The sequence below is a fragment of the Lagopus leucura genome, unplaced genomic scaffold, assembly GCF_019238085.1.
Source record: "Lagopus leucura isolate 7727_CA_CO unplaced genomic scaffold, USGS_WTPT01 Super-Scaffold_73, whole genome shotgun sequence".
In the NCBI taxonomy this organism is placed as follows: Eukaryota; Metazoa; Chordata; class Aves; order Galliformes; family Phasianidae; genus Lagopus; species Lagopus leucura.
The window spans coordinates 452,893-470,114 of NW_024962252.1; the positions used below are offsets into that span (position 1 = coordinate 452,893).

A 17,222-nucleotide genomic window follows, 5' to 3' on the forward strand; every position below is an offset into this window, starting at 1 on the left:
GAAATCAACTTTGTCCACCTGGAAAAAAAGAACAAGCCCCAAAGTTGGTTAGATCTTGGCCAATGTTTTCTCAGCTACATTAGAAAGACTTCAATTTGAGATTTGGAAGGACTCAAATGAGCTGATCTGGTGAGGCTTCTGTAGATTCTCTGGCAGTTTTGTGAAGTGTTTCTGAACACATAGGACTTCGGAAGGCAAGTGGCACGTCTTGTAGACTTTTTAATCTTTGCCCAGTTGAAAAGCCATTGATTTTTCTGAATGTTGCATTTATTAGCTCTTAATTGGTTTCCAGGAACTACTGGAGATGAAGACTAAGGCTAAAAAACTCTATATCCATTTTCTTCACAATTATCTTGGCAGGCTGGTTAGCAATCTTACACAGCTTTAAAATGCAGGATATTTTCTCCCTCCCTTTTTTTTTTTCCCCACAGTTCCAAACAAAATTATCTTTTCTACACTTCTGTCAGATCTGTTGATTTTATTTAGTACTGTGACTGGTGACAAATCTTACAGTACTACAGAGTGGCAGAATTAGTGTCTAGAAGTTTAAACTAGAATATCTTGTTCTTGTATTACAGAAATTTGTCTGTTGTTGGAAGCGTGTAAACCTAAGCTGGTAAATAAAAAATATATACAAGGTTATTTGGATTTGCAGCTTCTTGTTGAAACCAGCAGATAGCAAGGTAGAAACGATGAGTGCTTTGAGTAAATATATTTGATATGTAGTTTAAAATATTTGTAATGATTCCAGGATACTTGTGCTTAAAATGCTAACTGAAAGTTGCTTTGAGAATCTTTTTATTTTGGCTTCTGTCAGTCTTGGAGCTTCTTGCCTGCTCTCAGTCACTTTATTCTGGCTTCTCTTGGAGTCATGTTATGGCATTTAAGAACACTGTTACAGTGGATGAATAGCTAATTCTCATTCATAAATAGGAAACTTCATATATATATTTTTTTCTTGAAAGTGTTTGTAACCAAATATGAATTTTAAAAATTTCATTAAAAATCCTGTAAAATAGTAGGAACTGTGAGATAAGCTTCTATTCCACAGAAAGCACAGCAGTCTTCCTGTTAAAAGCAGAGTCACATTTTTCTCCATCTAAGAGCTCCCGGTGACTCTGCAGTGAATCCATTTTACATAACGTAGATCATGATGGCAGCGCAAGTTTCTGTTCGTATGCTGTCTTTGAGAAGGCATACCATGCAGTTATGAATTGCCACTTGTTTCACATCGTCTGTTTAAAATTAGGAAAAATTGAAACTGTCAATAAGAATTTGTTTTATGGAGGAAATGTGGATAAGAGCCGTGCGGTCTTTGGAGACCTGAGTGTGAGAGAGTCATATATTTCTAGGCCATCAGAGCTGACAGTGTTAAGAGCATGCAGCCAGTAAGTTATTCTGTTAGTAGAAAACAAATACTCTTGATTCTAATCTTTGTTTTGAACGTCCAACTAAATATTAATTCATGTGCTCTTATTGCATGGTATTGCAAGTTTCTTTTAAAATTCAAGCTTTTTGCAGCTTGGTGTATTTAAATAGGTATGGTTATCTTCTGTGTGCAGGCTTATCAGTAACAGCAGAACAAATAAATCCTCACGGTTCCACTGTACGCAAAACAGAAGCTAGAGTTGAAGAAACGTTTCGGAACAAACAGAAGCCCACGATGGCGGTGTGGCCCAACTCTGCAACTAAATGTGCATGTGAGTACCTTGGGTGATGATTGTGCAAAATTACAGGCACCTCTGATGGCAGACATTTCACTTGTCTGTGCTGCTGCTTACTGGGTTATTTCCAGAGGTAATACTGGGCATGGAAATTTAAGAGATGCTCTGCTTCTCACTGTGTGAAATTTCTGCCCAAGAAACTGTAAAGAAGAGGGATTTCTGTTTTTGTAGTGAAGAATAATTGTTCTTGTAATGTATTTTATATATTTAATTTTAAAGAGCTATTATTACTATTCAGTAACCTCATTGCTTTTAACTATTGACTGAGTCTTCATGGTGTGTATATATTGACATTTTATAGACATTTATATTGACATTGTATAGATACGTACCTGCATGCTGCCTTATACTCTCACATACACTGGTCACTTCCTATTTGCAGTACATACTGATTTTTTGTTATGCTGAAAGTTTAAATGTAGTTACAAATTCAGCTATTTTTCATTTATGGTACTTGGTTTTCAACCTGTTATTGAAGGATGTTAAGATACTCTTGATGCAGCCTACTGAATTAGTCCAATTAATTGGTCAAAGTCTCTAGAATTATGAAGAGTTGTGACTACTTAACTGTGGTGTAGGTAATTGGAGGCAGTGCTAATTACTTTCAAGAGGTGAGTTGATTAGAACAGGTAAATACACTACAGTAAATTTTGTTGTAAACATGAAAATACCAAGAAATGGTGTGTATGAGAGAGATGCTGATTGTTGTGCCTGGCTTCCCTGCTGGAGGTGTGGAATCAGGAAAATTGCTGCTTAATGGGCAGACTGGGTTGGGAAAGTCACATTTTCATTGGCTTTTGTTCTTCTCCCGGATTGTTTTTTTCTTTTTCTGGTGAGAGCATTTTCTTGGCATGGAGATAACTGTCCAGAGCTGAATTTTGTTTGTGTGAATGATAGCATTGATGTGAAATAGTTGAATTAATTACGTATGTATAGTTTTTTTTTTTTTTCCTAGAGCTGTAATTTCTTCTGCTAAAAGAATTAAAATCAATCACACAGAGTTATGGCTCAACTAAACTGTTATATAAGAAATTGATGGTGTGGATCCGAGTTGTTTGGCAAAAAGGAGAGAGAGGATTCTCAGTGTTCTTAGCTTCCTATGAAACCCACAGTGGAGACTGTCACTCCTACTGATCTTTCCTGGCTCTGTATTGTATACAGCGGACAGCAGTGGTTACAGACTTTTAAGCTGGACATCTCTCAGGAAGAGAGATAGCAGCCATTACTGGTCAGTACTGTATATAAAGAAACTCTTCTGTCTGTTCTGTTACTCTGTTGTGCGTTCAGTGGCACTTGTTTCAAGACTACAGCCATCAACTGAAGGAACTTGCTGGCTTTACTGTGTGTAAACAGAAAAAGAGCTAGTGTTAATGGACCTTTCCTGCTAGTATTTTGGTGCTTTAGATGGTTTAAAAAAACCCAGAACACTGGAGACTGTTGTTTAGGACTACCATCAAGTGAATATCTGCCTCTTTAGGATCAGACTGGGAAAGGTAGCTGATCCAGGAGTAGTGTCCTGCATCAAGTGGTCGAGAGGGAGAACCAGGAGCTGATGACCCAATCAGAAATGTGTAGAAGGGATTTGGGGTTATATGGACACACTTTGATTGATGTGGTAAGTTCTGCAGAGACTGAAAAACTGAGAGAGGCAGTGCAGAAAAGGAACTGGAGGAAGGAGCTTGGAGTAAAGCGAGAGCAGAACTGGGCAGATGGTAAGGGAGCTCAAATAGCAGAAAATTACATGGCAGATTGTGATTGTATAAATGGAATAAAGTAGTTTAAATGATTTTAGAATAGAGATGATTTAGAAGTGCAGAAGAATCTTTTCATGGTCAAGAACTAATATTTTTCAAAGACTAAACTACATTGCAGAAGCAGAGGAGCAAGGACAGTGATATATTTTAATTACATAGGAAGACTTTACTTGCCCATTAATAATACTGAAAATCTTATTTTTCCCCTCCTTTTTGAATTCAAATTCATTTTTTTCCTTAGTGTTTTTTTTTGTTTGTTTTTGTTTTTGTGGGGGTGGGGGGCTGGTCTAGCATGCTGTTTCTTTTACATTTTTATTCTTTATTTGTAATCACCAATTGTGATATTGTTTTCTCAATGAAATTATTGTTTAGGAGCTTTGTTCACAGTATTTTAGAAAATGGCTTCAAAAGAGTCAATTCAGGTAAACTGTTTGAGAAAGAAAATATTGTCAGGCATTTTCACTAGAAACACAGTGGTCTACAGATAGTGTAGCAGCCTTGCCAGGTTTAAATCTCTGTTTAATACACGGATAATACAGTAAAGAATCAGATCGTGTTGTTTTCCTAGGCTTTACATATTTTTTAATGAAATGTTATTTAGATTTGTAGTTACCTATTGTTTTGTGATGTATTTAATTTTGAGATTTTATTTCACTTTTTTTTCCTATGATCAGCCCATGTGGGCTATCAGGAATGTGGAACAAAACGTACAGTTAAATTTAATCTGCAACTTCATATCCCCTGTTGAGGTAACACCTACAGTAGATTCTGTATTACAATATAGATGAATTTCAGAAGTATTGCATTGCTAGAATTCATTTGGTAGAATTCTGCCAGAGTTGATTTAAAATATATCAGTACTGACTGCGTATCTGGGGAAAAATGCAAGTTCCCACACAGTGGGATGTAAGCCAAAAGCTTGGTGTAAGTAGTTGCAGGATCCAAGAATGACAGAATTGCTGTGCTTGGGAGGAACCTCTGGAGATCATCTGGCCCAACTCATCTGCTCAGAGCAGGTTGCTCAGCCTTGTATTCCATTCTGTTTTGAATATGTCAGAGAATGGAGGCTCCATGACATGCCTCTGAAGGTGGTGCTTGACCACCTTCACAGTACATTTTTTAACTACAAATGGAATTTCTTGTTTCTCAGTCAGTGCCCATTGCCTCTTAGGACTGGGCACAAATGAGGGGAGTCTGACTTTTCCGTTGTGTGTATGTATGGAAGAAGAAACTACCAGCAGTGTGGAGTTTTGTGTTCTAAATTAATCATTGCTAAGTGATTTAGATAGGCTTTAGCACTCAAAGCAATATTATCTCTTTAATTGTTTTGATGCTGTATAGTAAAACTTCGTCCTACTACTGCATCTTGCCAGTAGATGGAGTATGTTGCCATGTTATTTTATTCTCTTAACGTTTCATATAAATAAACTGCATGGGGAAGTTTAGTTTTCCATTCTTACCATTTTTTTTGCAGTATTTAACAATAACGCACCACAGTGACAGACTACAGATTTTGCTTCCTTTCTAGAGGAGTGTCTTGCATGCAGAATGATAAGTACAATAGCTGGCCAATGTGAAAATGGATCTCTGTGATGCAGTGATGTCAGTGATTGCTGTACGTTGGGCATTTGTGTGAATGTATGCAGTTATGTCTTATCAGAGGACATGGCAGACCAGATGCTTCAAGGTTTTCATTATTTTAACAGTACTGTCTCAGTTACCACTGAATTTGGGTAGTGCAGAATAACAGCCACCAGATGTTAATGTTAAATTCCTCACAGCAGCTGATGTCCTGTCAAAACCATGAATCCTTTACTTCCTTCTGGTTCCCATTCTCCTCCTGCTCACCTGCAAAGAGACTTGGATTGATTTTCACAATGCACCTAAGATGGAGGCAATCAATATGACTTGACAAGCGTGATTAAAAAAGCTTCTTTGGAATTTGAGAACGTCTTATTCATAAAATCATAGAATGGCCTGGGTTGAAAAGGACCCACACAGTGACCATGTAGCTTCAACCCCCTGCTGTGTGCAGGTCACCAACCAGCAGACCAGGCTGCCCAGAGCCACATCCAGCCTGGCCTTGAATGCCTGCAGGGATGGGGCATCCACAGCCTCCTTGGGCAACCTGTGCCAGTGCCTCACCACGCTCTGGGGGAAAAACTTCCTCTAAACTTCTTTTACTCAGAGTTGAGACAACAGTCTCTTTATCATTTCTATCTTGGTAGTTTCAGAACGTGCATTTTGGGTGGGAGCAGTTGCATTTGTATCTGACGCTGGCTTCAACTGGGTTCTTTGAAAGGAAATTGCAAAGGAAGTTAGAGCAGTAAAAATACCTGATTTTAAAGAAAGTGCTATCTTAGCTGATTCTGAGTTGGTTAACAGTTGTTTTAAACCCATAGGCTTTGTAATTCCTCTAATTTAAAATCCCATTTACTGAATTTGTGGGTATTCTTATAAATCCTGGCTGCTAATTCTTCTTTGGAATCCCACCAGGCTTTTGGATGCAGTGGTACCTAGTGGCAAAGAATTTTTTTTTATCACTGTTAAATATGCTGCCTCTTGAATTAATTCTCTTTGCCCTGAGAGAGGGCAAACAGTCCTGCAATTTACCTGAATCAGTGCTTTTCTTATATTCTCATGTAATTCATCTCCTTCTAACTCAGTAATCCAAGATGGCTCAGCCTCTCTTAAGAACAAGGTTTGCCTGAAAGCATTATCTTCCTTTTTTTGCAAATGTGGTGAAAAGAGGGTTTTTGTAGAAAAAAATATTGTTGAGTTCTGAAATTTTAAACTGGTTTTACTGTAAGAGGGGTACAGATCAGTAATGCAATAGAAAAGTTTTCAGACTTTTTAGATATATTACTCCTTCCTCCTGTTTGGAAACTTCAGCAGTGGTTGCTTTCTTTAGGATTTTATATAAATTTCTATACGCTTGTATTAAGGCTGTATATGCTTGTATGGGTTGTTGGTTTTCATTTTTTCACTTCCATTTTAAGCAATTTATTGTTTTTGTTTTACTTTGCCTCCTTGTCACAGAAACCAACCAGCAGCTGTGAACCTTTCAGATCTGTGATAGAAGAGAATGCCGTAAACTGTCAAATGTCATTTTAATTAATGTAAAGTGGGAGCCTGTCCTCCACTTATGGATTTGCAGAATAACCTTGCATTTGTTCACAGCTCTATTGCAGCAGAGAAGATGTCATTCAGTAGTCCTTAAGAACCAGCTAAATGTACCAAAAATGTAAATAGCTGTAATAGTTGCTATTGTAAAAAAGCTACTCAGCAGAAGGAAAATGAGCAGAGCTGAAGAGGTGGAAAGTCTAAAACTGATCTCCACGGGTGATATTAATCTGATTGTCTCTTCTCTTCTGACTTCATTTTTCTTTTTAATCTTCCTGTGTGACTGTCTTGTCATGTACTTAGCTAACATAATTACTCTGATTTCATGTAAATTATATTTTTAGCTTGGTTTCCCAAGAAAATAATACCTATCCTCTCTGTCCATCTCTGTTCCGTAATAACTTCTGAATCATTTAGCCTGGTTCAGACAGATTTGACAGGAGTTGAGGTCTAAAAGATTGGATTCCTGCAGGTTTTGTGAAAATTGTTAGCTGAATAAATCTGTGCATCTGCTGAAGGAAAAGGCTCTAGATTGAAAATGGTTGTTAGTTGTTCTGCCTGGCCTTCTGAGCTGATCGATTAAAACATCATGTTGGCCAGACAGAGCGTGCACACCTGAGATGTAGTGTATCTTGCATACTACTCAGCTGGGGTTGCAGTGGAACGGAAGATGCTGAGAGCAGTTTCTGGAGAAGTACTGGTAAGAGCTTGCGTGTCAGATGGAATGGTAGGGATAGCATTTGCCTAGAGAGGGGGAATACTGAGGATGCTGCAGCCAAGCTTGTTTTGTGACGCGTATTTCCACTGCTTCTTGTGGAATTTGATTCCACTTTGTTGAGAAGTTTCCGGGTTCTTCAAGTATGTCTTCATTTAGCAGTTCATATGCTGTTGGTGGCCATATGTGGCATGTTGCTGCGTGCAGGTAGTTTTTGTTTTTAAGTATTTGTGAGGTCCATGTCTTGAGCATCTTCAAGTGTTTCATAGAAGTGAAGAAAATGATGTAGCTTTTAGGGGTTAGTTCTGCAGTCTCTTCAAGCTGGTCAAGCTGCAGATTTCTAGTGAATAAGTCTTACTTTTTGGTGGCTGCATGTCCCCGCTCTCTGTCTTAAGTGAGCACCATTGGATGGGAGCTAGAAATCTCAATTTGGGAACTGAAGATGCTTGGGGAAGAATTCTGACTTTCAGACAGATTAGTTTCCTTATCTGTTTTACTGCAGGAGCAGTAATACCAGCACAGATATAGTAGTAGGAGTAATATAGCTGGCTTTGGAGGAAGAAATGGCTTTGTCTGCTGGTGGAAGCTGGCACCTCATTTAGTGTTTTAAGCCATTGTGGAACAGTGCTCTGTTCTTTCTTGCTTATCTCTGTCTGCAGTTTGGGACTTTGTGACTTCAAACTCCAGAAACTTTGATGTGAGCTATTCCATGTCTATTGGTAAGGAACACAGAGCTTTTGGAAGCATCTAAATTACTGATATATGTATGTCTTCTGCATGCTGCATAAGAGAAAGCAAAATTACTGGTAATAACTGCTTTCTCAGGGTTTTGAGTTGATTTATACACAAGACATCAGAAGGAACCTTGGGATTTCGATTGTGGAAGAAAATCTTGACCTGTGCATTGAATCAAGTGGTTCTTGATACCACAGACACAAAACCTAGATCCATGGTGATGTTGCTTGCTAGGAGAGAATCATCTTTGGATTTGAATCCCCAGCAATTCTTTGTGTCTACTGTTTGATGGATGTGAATTTTCTCTTTTATTGATATTTACTCACATTTTTCTGGTGGACTTTAAAGCAGTCTGGAGACATACAAAGGTGCTACTTTTCTGCAGTGTAGAGAGAACTTGTTAGGCACCAGGGCTGTTACACTTACAGTAAGGTGACAGTAACTTCTGCATCTTTTGGAAATGCTTACAGATGGTTGGAAGAGCTTGGATTTGGTTTTTGCTATCACTTCAGTATTGAAGAGCTGTGTTCTGCTCTGGACAAAGTTAGTGTGCACCATGCATGATACAGGTGCTTATTTCACCAGCTGTTGCCTTTACTTGGTGTATCTGCCATGAAAATTTGGAAGTGGAACCGGTCAGTCGATGAGGATTCAGGATTTCTGAAAGTCTGCTGTAGGTTTCATTTTACTTAACTTGTGCTGCTCCTGCAGAAAATGCAATCTGCCTTAAATGTAGGGATCTTTCAGCACATTGTGTCAAGGTAGGAACAGAGGAATTGAGAAGCCCCACTTACTGCTTTAAGAAAATGTAGGGTGAACTTGCATTCAGTGATTAATTACATTGTATTGCATTGTCCTTTAAGAAGCTCTCTGCATAAACTGCAATTTAGCACAAATTAATGAGTGAGGAAGGGTTATTTTTTACATCAAATTCATACATAAGTGTAATGTATGGGACTTGTGGTCAAACATGTATTTAGTGTTACTAAAATTCTGCATGAGCTGGGCTAATGATTTACAAAAAAGTGAACCAGAAGGAAGCTAGAACTGATGTGAGGATCCCCTTGGCAAATCTATAGAGGTTATGTGAAGATTATAGAGAGAGAAGTTCTGCAATTCAGAAGGCGAGTGAATGTATTCATGTGTGAATAATTGGTATTATAATAGTTTGAGTTATAGAAACTCAGTTCTAAAAAGCAGGATTCCTCTGACAATAGTATTTCTACTGCCTCTGGCACAAATAGTGCCAAAAGACTGACTATCAATGATACATTTCAGATGAGTAGTTCTGAAAGAAGTAATTGAAAAGGTGTTAATGCATTAACTTGCAATTGTATATGCTCTGCTAATTTTTTTTTCTTAAAGTTAACTCCGAGTTTTTCTTCTGTAAATGATTACCCCATTCTGTTACTGAGAACTTCAATGTATTATGAACCGTACAGACTGCAAAATAAAAAGAATGTGATGCTGATCTGGATGGTTAACAGTCCTGCAGAAGATGAACGTGAAAGCAGGGAAGAGGGAACTCCAGATTAAGTTCATTATTTAGTAGCAATCCACGAGCGTTTGCTTTTTAGCTTTATATGAGTTTTACCCAATGCTAGCTCCTATTTGCTTTTTGGACTGTAGGTTATCAGGTCCATGTCAGTCCTAGAATCGTTAAGGTTGGAAAATTGCTCTTAGATCATCTAGTTTAACATCTACACCCTTAGCAACGCCTTATTTTTTCCCCATAAATGTAAAGAGAATGTAGATAATGAAATCTAGTGCAGGTTTCCACCTGGTGCACTCCATGCCGTTCCCTCAGCCCTGTCACAGAGCAGAGCTCAGCGCTGCCCTTCTGCTCCCTCTGAGGAGCTGCAGCCGCCATCAGGCCTCCCCTCAGCTCCTCTGCTCTGGGCTGAGCAAACCAAGGAGCCTCACCCGCTCCTCTTGCACTCCAGACCCCACCCCATTTTCATAGCCCTTTTTAGGATATTCTCTATTAGTTTTACGTTCTTCTGTTGTGGTACCCAAAACTGTGCACGGTGCTGCAGGTGAGGCTGTACCAGAGAGCTGAGCGGGACGGTTCCTTCTCTCGCCCAGCTGGCAGTGCTAAGCCTGATGCTCTGCAACTTTCTGTCATTTCATTCTCCACGCTTGTACCTGCATAGTGCTTGCATCTTAAAAGCAATTTAATAAACACTGATCTTTGTAACTCGGTGTGAAGCTGGCAGTTACAGGCCTAGGACTTAATACCCCATAAATCAAGGCAACCTACGAATAGCAGGAACGTTATGGAGGTGCTCAGCACGTCCCCATTTTGAAATGGAGAAGTTGTTAATCTGCTAAGTATTGGCTAGCATTTTCAGTTATCAACACTTGACTGCAACTTTGCAAAATAATGAACAGCTTACATTGTTGCCTTAATATGAATATAGGCATTTCCATTTTTCTCAGTCTTTTCCTTAGTCTTCTGAGCTGTGTCTTACTCGTGCTCTTGCAAAAGATAAAGTAAAAAAGTATGGATATGGAGTAATGGAAAAAGGATCATGTACCAGTGTTGCTTCAGGTTGAGTTGCATATAGTGAGAGAAAGATATTGATGATGATGCTGGATTAGTAAGTTCTTTTTAAGAGGCTGTTTTCTGTTCTTCATGCAGACTCATTGCATAAATGCAAGTTTGTCAGGTCTTGCTGTAGAATGAGTTGCTAAAATAGTCTGGACTTGGAAAAAAAAAAAAAAAAAAAAGACCTTTTAAAGCCACATTCTGTCAGTGCAGTGACCTTGTGTACAGAGCTGAGAGTGAACAGGAGGTGAAGGAGAGGATTACTCCTTAGGTGACTTAATAACTGAAGATGTGTTTGAATTGACAATGGAGATAAATAGAAATGAGAAGTTCAAACTGGATGTAAGGCGAAATGCTGTTTTGGCACAACAATTGTGCGTCAGAAGAAGCAACATGGAGGTCATGTAGTCTGCATCTATGGAGTTTTTCAATACTTGACTAGATAAAGCTGTGAGCAACCTGATCTGCCCTCATAGCTAACCTTATTTTGAGCAGAAGTTTGATATAGAGGATTCCTGATGTACCCTCCAACATGAATTATCTATCAGTCCATGGGTTTTACTTCCATCTCTTTTGCTGTATAATGCATTCAAGTAGCTGGTGTTACAAAAAGGGGGCTGAGTTCTACATCATTGCTTAGCTGTTTTCTTTGAGTGATTTACCTGCAAATGAATATGTACTGTGTATAAAAGGCATTGAGTAGGATACAGCATATTCAAATGTACTAGTCTGTTTAATGGAAAGGACTTGCATGTCTAAATTTCTTTTTTCCTTGCAATTCAGTTCGAATAAGGAGAAAGTCAAGACGGCGCTCACAGTGGGGCAAAGGCATTATTAAGAAGAGGAAAGTCAATAATTTAAAGAAAGATGAAGATGATGCAAAGTTTGCTGACGATGAAAATCATGGAGAGGACAGTAAATTGCTGGAAAATGGTGAGCTAGAAATCAGCACTGACTGCATTGAGGAGAATGGGGAGGAAATAGGAGATCTCTCTATGACAAATGATGAATCCTCTTGTGATATTATGGATATAGATGCAGAGCAGAGGCTTAACAATGGGACATCAGGAAAGGAAAACAACTTTGCATCTACGGAAGAAGAGAGCTCAAATGAATCTCTCTTAATAACTGAGAGAGTTACTCTGAATGCTGAAAAGGATTTAAGGAAAGACTCTACACTGAAAGGAGACTGTGTAAATGGAGAGACGTCTGTACACAGTTTAGAGGGTATACCTGTTCCAGCATGCCATAATGGTAAAGTGGAATCAGTTGATGCTGCTTCAACCAATGACAACAGCACTGGATCTAGTGACAAGAAAAAATCTTCTGAAGATCAGCCAAAGGACAAAACAGAACCTTGCAGTGAGAACCAAGGAGATGATTTACTGAAAGCAGAGGTACCACACTGCAGCAATAATGGAAAAACACTACAGAGCACAGACCTTGAGACTAAAGATGCTGAGCCAGATAAAGAAGGTATAGTTTATTCTCAGTGTCAATTTAGTGTCCATGTTAATGTATGTATTTTTAATTGTAACAACTTGAGTTACAATTCTTATTATATTTTATGATCTCCTGCCTAGTTATTTGAAACTTATGCTTATACCATTTAATTCCACATAAATCAATTAAAAGCTCACTGTTGACTTGCTGTAACATTATCTTAAGCAAATAAGTTTATCTTCATACTTAAAGTATTCTGGTTTTTTTAATGCTTTATTGGGGGGAGGCATTGTAAGTATTGTGATAACATTATTTACATTACAATTCAAGATTTACAAACTGTTATCGATGAATATAAATAACTGTATGGTATGTTATGTATTTTGGTATAGATGATACATTCCTTGATATTTTTTGGTGGAATTTGTCATAAAAATTGTCATTTAAGTTAGATCAAAAACCACAGAAATATAGAATGTATTTAATCTTGAATGTCTCCTTTTAAAAAAAAAGTGTATGCTCATAACAAAAGTTAAAATAGTTTAAGTCAGCAAAAGCCAGAGACAGCATTGTTTATCTAATGGAGTAAATATCCGGATTGACAGTCAGTGCAGTAGTAGTGCCACAAAAAGATAAGAGAAAGGGAAGGGAAATCCTGGTGGTGCATAAAAGAAGGGACTGTGTCCTTTGAAGAGAAGAGACATAGTTTCCTCGGGGAAGATAAATAAAAGCCTTATGCATGATTGCCTTTTTAATTAGCTTTTCAGAATTATGTAAAAGAGTGAAATCTTTACTTCAAAAGTTAGCACTGAGATTTACAAAATAAATGAGCTTTAATGAGAGAGATGAATTATGAGAATATCACTGTATACACGTTGAAAATGTGTGTATACACATTTTCTCTAAGGATAAGGAGTGTAGCTGAGGAAAGCTCCTAAGGTTATCAGAAGAACAGAACGAAGTGTGTTAGGGCCATTAGACTTCTGAATTTAATAGTTGTCTTTTGAATGCATTAAGGATGATTGTAAGTAAGGGGAGGTCCTTAGGCAAAACAAACAAACAAACAAAAAAAAGAACAAAAACAGAATTTGAAATAGTTGTAGAGGAGAAAGACAATGAATAAGTGTAGGGATAGAATCAAGAGACTAAAAATATTTTGTTCTCTGCAACAGGGCTGGACAGCAGCTTTAATACCGAGATAGATGAAATGAGAAGTCATAGCAAAAGGTGAAGTTTTGGGCGTAGAGCAGATGTGAAAATTACTGTGATAAGAATTACTGTGATGATGAGAACAGGGAATGCTTTGAAAAGGAAAAGTGAGAATTTTGAATCTCTTAGGAAGATCTCAGGAGTTAGCTGGATATCTGAACTTCCTTTGGAAGTCACGTAATTGGATGTTAAGCAAAAACAATGCATAGGAGAGATTTCCAGTGACATTCAATATTCTGTTGGGACTTCAGAGTTCAGTTTTGAAGGTGATGTGTTTCTCGTGTGCCTTATGAACTGTGATTTTAGTTCTCATAAACCTTGAGAATTCTGTGAAGCTGATTAATATTGCACACTGGCAATGTCATGCTTTCCTGGTTCACGCAATCCCAGCAAAATCAAGCCAAAGCTGGGACGAAAGCTGTTTATTTTGTGTAACTGACATGACTAATGGCTGCTTTTTTTTCCCCCTCCCTTAAATTACAGGTATGTTCAAGAGTAAGAAAACTAGAAAAGTCACTGTGGAACAGTCAAAACTTGCAAGTCTGGAGCATGTCCCAGAGGAACCATCAGATCCATTACCCTCTGTAGTTGTTGACCATGACAGACTAAAGGTAATGGAACTGAAAAACAAATTGACTAGTAACATGAAAAATGTTTCCTTCCTCTGTTATAAAGTAAAATTTCCTTTTATTTTTGGTTACAAAGTAGGATTTTGGCACCTGTGACCTCTGACTTGTTGATCAGTGTTGTTTGTTTGTTTGTTTTTGTTTTGGATGAAAAGTAAATAAAACTGCTGAAACCTTATTGTCCCATTATTACTACCTTTACAAATACAGTGATGACATGGCAGTCCATTATTTTAATTGTGGCTTTTGATGATACTCTTATGTGCTAATTGCATGTCAGTAATTGAGAAATTTCTGGGTGCCTGGTAATTAGGAGTTAACATATAATTTCCTGTCCCGTGGATGTATGCTTGGTGGAAAGGAATGTTAAGGAATTGGAAAGTAAATTGGAATTTGTGCTAATGTTTTGGGGCTACAGGTCAAACCTCTGCTAGTTAATTTTGTTTCACTTCTGTCTAAATTTAAGCAAAGTTGAAACAGATTTTGCCATCTTCTGTGGTAGAAACTAGCTTGACTTATGAAGAAATTTAGACTCCTTTGCTTTTTGCATCATTTGTTTATCAGCAGTTTTACACGTTTTCCCTACAGATGCTTTTTATTGTATCATTGTGTGACATTTGTGGAATTCCAGATGTGTTTCCATTTGGCACTTTCAAAATTTCATGTCAACACAAAAGTTCTTGAGTGTTCACCTACCAAGACACTTTTTATGGTTTGCTTTATTTATAAACAACAATAATAACAACCAAGATGCAATAGGATTAAGTATAATTCCAAGAAGAGCAAAGAATGCACTGGTTATGCTATGCATAAACACTGAGAAAAGCATGGCTGTAAATACAGAAGTAAGATAAACACTGTGTTCTGTTGAATTAATATGGATGCACTGGTCTTAATAATAGCCAGATTTGGTCCATTTTGCTTCTATGTATCTCTGTAGAGTTTCAGAAGCAGATTGCTCCAATTTGTCCTTAAAAGAAGAAGAAAGAAAAGCTAAAGAAGAAAAGATTATAAAAGTTCTTTAAACTTCACCCTTTGTTCCAACAGAAACTGCTTTATTTAGTGGTTAAGAAAAGTGACAACTTGACTGTTGACCAACTTGAGAGATTGTATTCACTCCTCAGCCAATGCATCTACAGGCATCGTAGAGACTATGACAAATCACAACTTATAGAGGTGATGTTACACAGTTTGTTTTATTTATTTGACTTCTGTGAGACTGGTTTTCCAAGAATAGTTAATCTATGACTTTATTGTTGTACTAGCACATAAGAGCTCTAAGCAGACATAGAGGAAGGTGTGTATTTATGAGCAGAAGAAAGTGTAGCATAGTAATTACTTAAACAGAGATTGTCTCTATTTATACTTCCCTCAGAAAAGGATTAAGAATTTAACCTAAAAGAACAGAGAAAAAGGAGGACAGAATGCAGCAGCATTTAGGTGCATTTGCTAGCAGAGTAAGAATGGAACAGAAACAGGAGCTTTCAGGTGGTCATCTTGGCTTTCAAAATGTTATTCCAACTAAGTAGCTCAATTTTCATTATTCTTGTGCAGCACTGATAAACAAGCTTGATTGTAGCTATTTTATATGGAAGTCTGTAAAAATAATGTTGGGAATGCTTTATGGGTAGAATCATAGAATGGTTTGGGTTGGAAGGGACCTTTAAAAATAATGTTATCCGACTTCCCTGTCCTGGACTGGGACACCATTCACTAGATTAGGTTTCCCTCCTAGTGAGTGAATGTATCAGTCCAGACATCCCTTTCCTTGTTCTTCACTGATTTGCATTATGTTATTCAACCTAGGTGAAAATACGTCATCTTCTGGAGCCATAAGTTTAAACTGTGGGCAGATTTTTTTTAATTAACCTTTATTTGTTTGATGGGAATAATTCAATTCCTGTGCCAGAAGTTTCCAAATTTAGCAGCACAAATAACATTGAAGTTAGAGGCTATGGTTGCTTCTTGTGCCCCGCTTGCATTTGTGTTATTAAGCCAAAAAAAAAGTATTTATCTTCATGCAGTTTTGCAGTTTGCTGTTTGGGACTTTCCCACAAAACTGAAAGTATGCAAGCTTTTTCTGAATTGGAAAATAAACTCTTGATGGTCTTGGGAAAGTCCTGCACAGTGTGATGTAGGGCAGTTGCCTGCTCTGCTGACAGCATTTCCTTTTAAAGCGTTTTCATTTCAAAGGCCTTCTGTATACATCAGGAGTAAGTGGGTCATTTCACCACTGATGTAGACTGATCATAACTCTGGACATGCTTTCCCTCCAGCAACGTTGTTCTAACTGCTGAATAGTTCAGATCAACTTTGGGATTCAACTGTTAACCCTGCTGATAAAGAGACAACAATTGCTAGTTTCTAATTGGAACCCTGGACCCCGAATACTTTTCTCCATGAATATTTTATTACAGAATCTGGAGAGGCCGTAGCATAGGGTATTGTCCTGCAAAATAATTTAAACCATTTTTATACTCTTCCTCTGCCACCTTCACCTGGAAGTGTGCTGGAAATCTGTGCCAAATATTATGTAGATTAAAAGGACATCTGTGCAGAAAATCTTCAGAGACAGATCCTTACTTTGATTCTCCAAACCATGCAGTTAGGTGTTTACAGTCAAGATACCAATAGCTCAAATGTGCAGTAAGACCTGGATTCATGCCGTGTGCTATCACAATGCTTTCTTAATAACACTTATCAAGTACCTGAATTATATACATGACTCTGCTAGCCTTGGATCTTGTCATGGATTGTAATATTGGAGTGCTTTTCTGCATTAAGATCTTCCTAAGTAGTGTCCTCTTTTACCATCTTTTGCTAACAGATGAGAGCTAATAAACAGAAACATCTGTTCTCCTGTGAACTACTTGTTTGGATTTCAAGAAAAGAAACAGTGATGCCTCAGTGAATATGATGATGTAATATAACTTTATTTTTCTCACTCTCTATACTTGTGTATAATTGAAGTTCTGTGTTTTTTTTGCAGGAGATGGAAAGAACAGTTCATGTGTTTGAAACATTCCTGTGAACTCGTCAAGATGGGTGGGTTTGTCCTCTCTTAAACTGCTCATGGGAGAGCAGTCCTCTGAGCCATTCAGTTTCCATTTGCACCAAGTATGTGCAGAGCCTTGGTCTTAAGTGCTCTCTCTTTTTCTTTCTGTTGAATTTGGTGCTATTGTCTCAGGTACCTGAAACCAACCAGCCTACAAGAACCAAACGGAACTTCAAATAGTTGTATCTGATATAAATAAAGAATACAATGCCACACCTTGGAGATTTTTGGTGCTACAGAAACTGTTCTCTCTTCTGCTCTTGTTCACTCTACATGCATTATCTCTGGTG

At 37.8% G+C, this 17,222-nt stretch overlaps 1 protein-coding gene across 4 annotated transcripts in view; it reads left to right on the forward strand.

Annotated features, from left to right (window-relative positions):
* The window catches only part of ATAD2B (ATPase family AAA domain containing 2B), a 68,791-nt gene extending 51,637 nt beyond the window's left edge, over positions 1-17,154 (forward strand). For 2 of the 4 annotated variants that reach the window (XM_042882167.1, XM_042882184.1), the window contains exons 24-28: positions 1,563-1,700; positions 11,383-12,075; positions 13,735-13,862; positions 14,925-15,053; positions 16,867-17,154. In XM_042882167.1, the coding sequence (XP_042738101.1) occupies positions 1,563-1,700; positions 11,383-12,075; positions 13,735-13,862; positions 14,925-15,053; positions 16,867-16,908 (1,130 nt within the window). In that variant the 3' untranslated portion in view covers positions 16,909-17,154. The remainder of the gene's footprint in view (positions 1-1,562; positions 1,701-11,382; positions 12,076-13,734; positions 13,863-14,924; positions 15,054-16,866) is intronic. The other 2 variants (XM_042882175.1, XM_042882193.1) reach the window with 2 other exon arrangements.
* Positions 17,155-17,222: the final 68 nt, after the last annotated feature.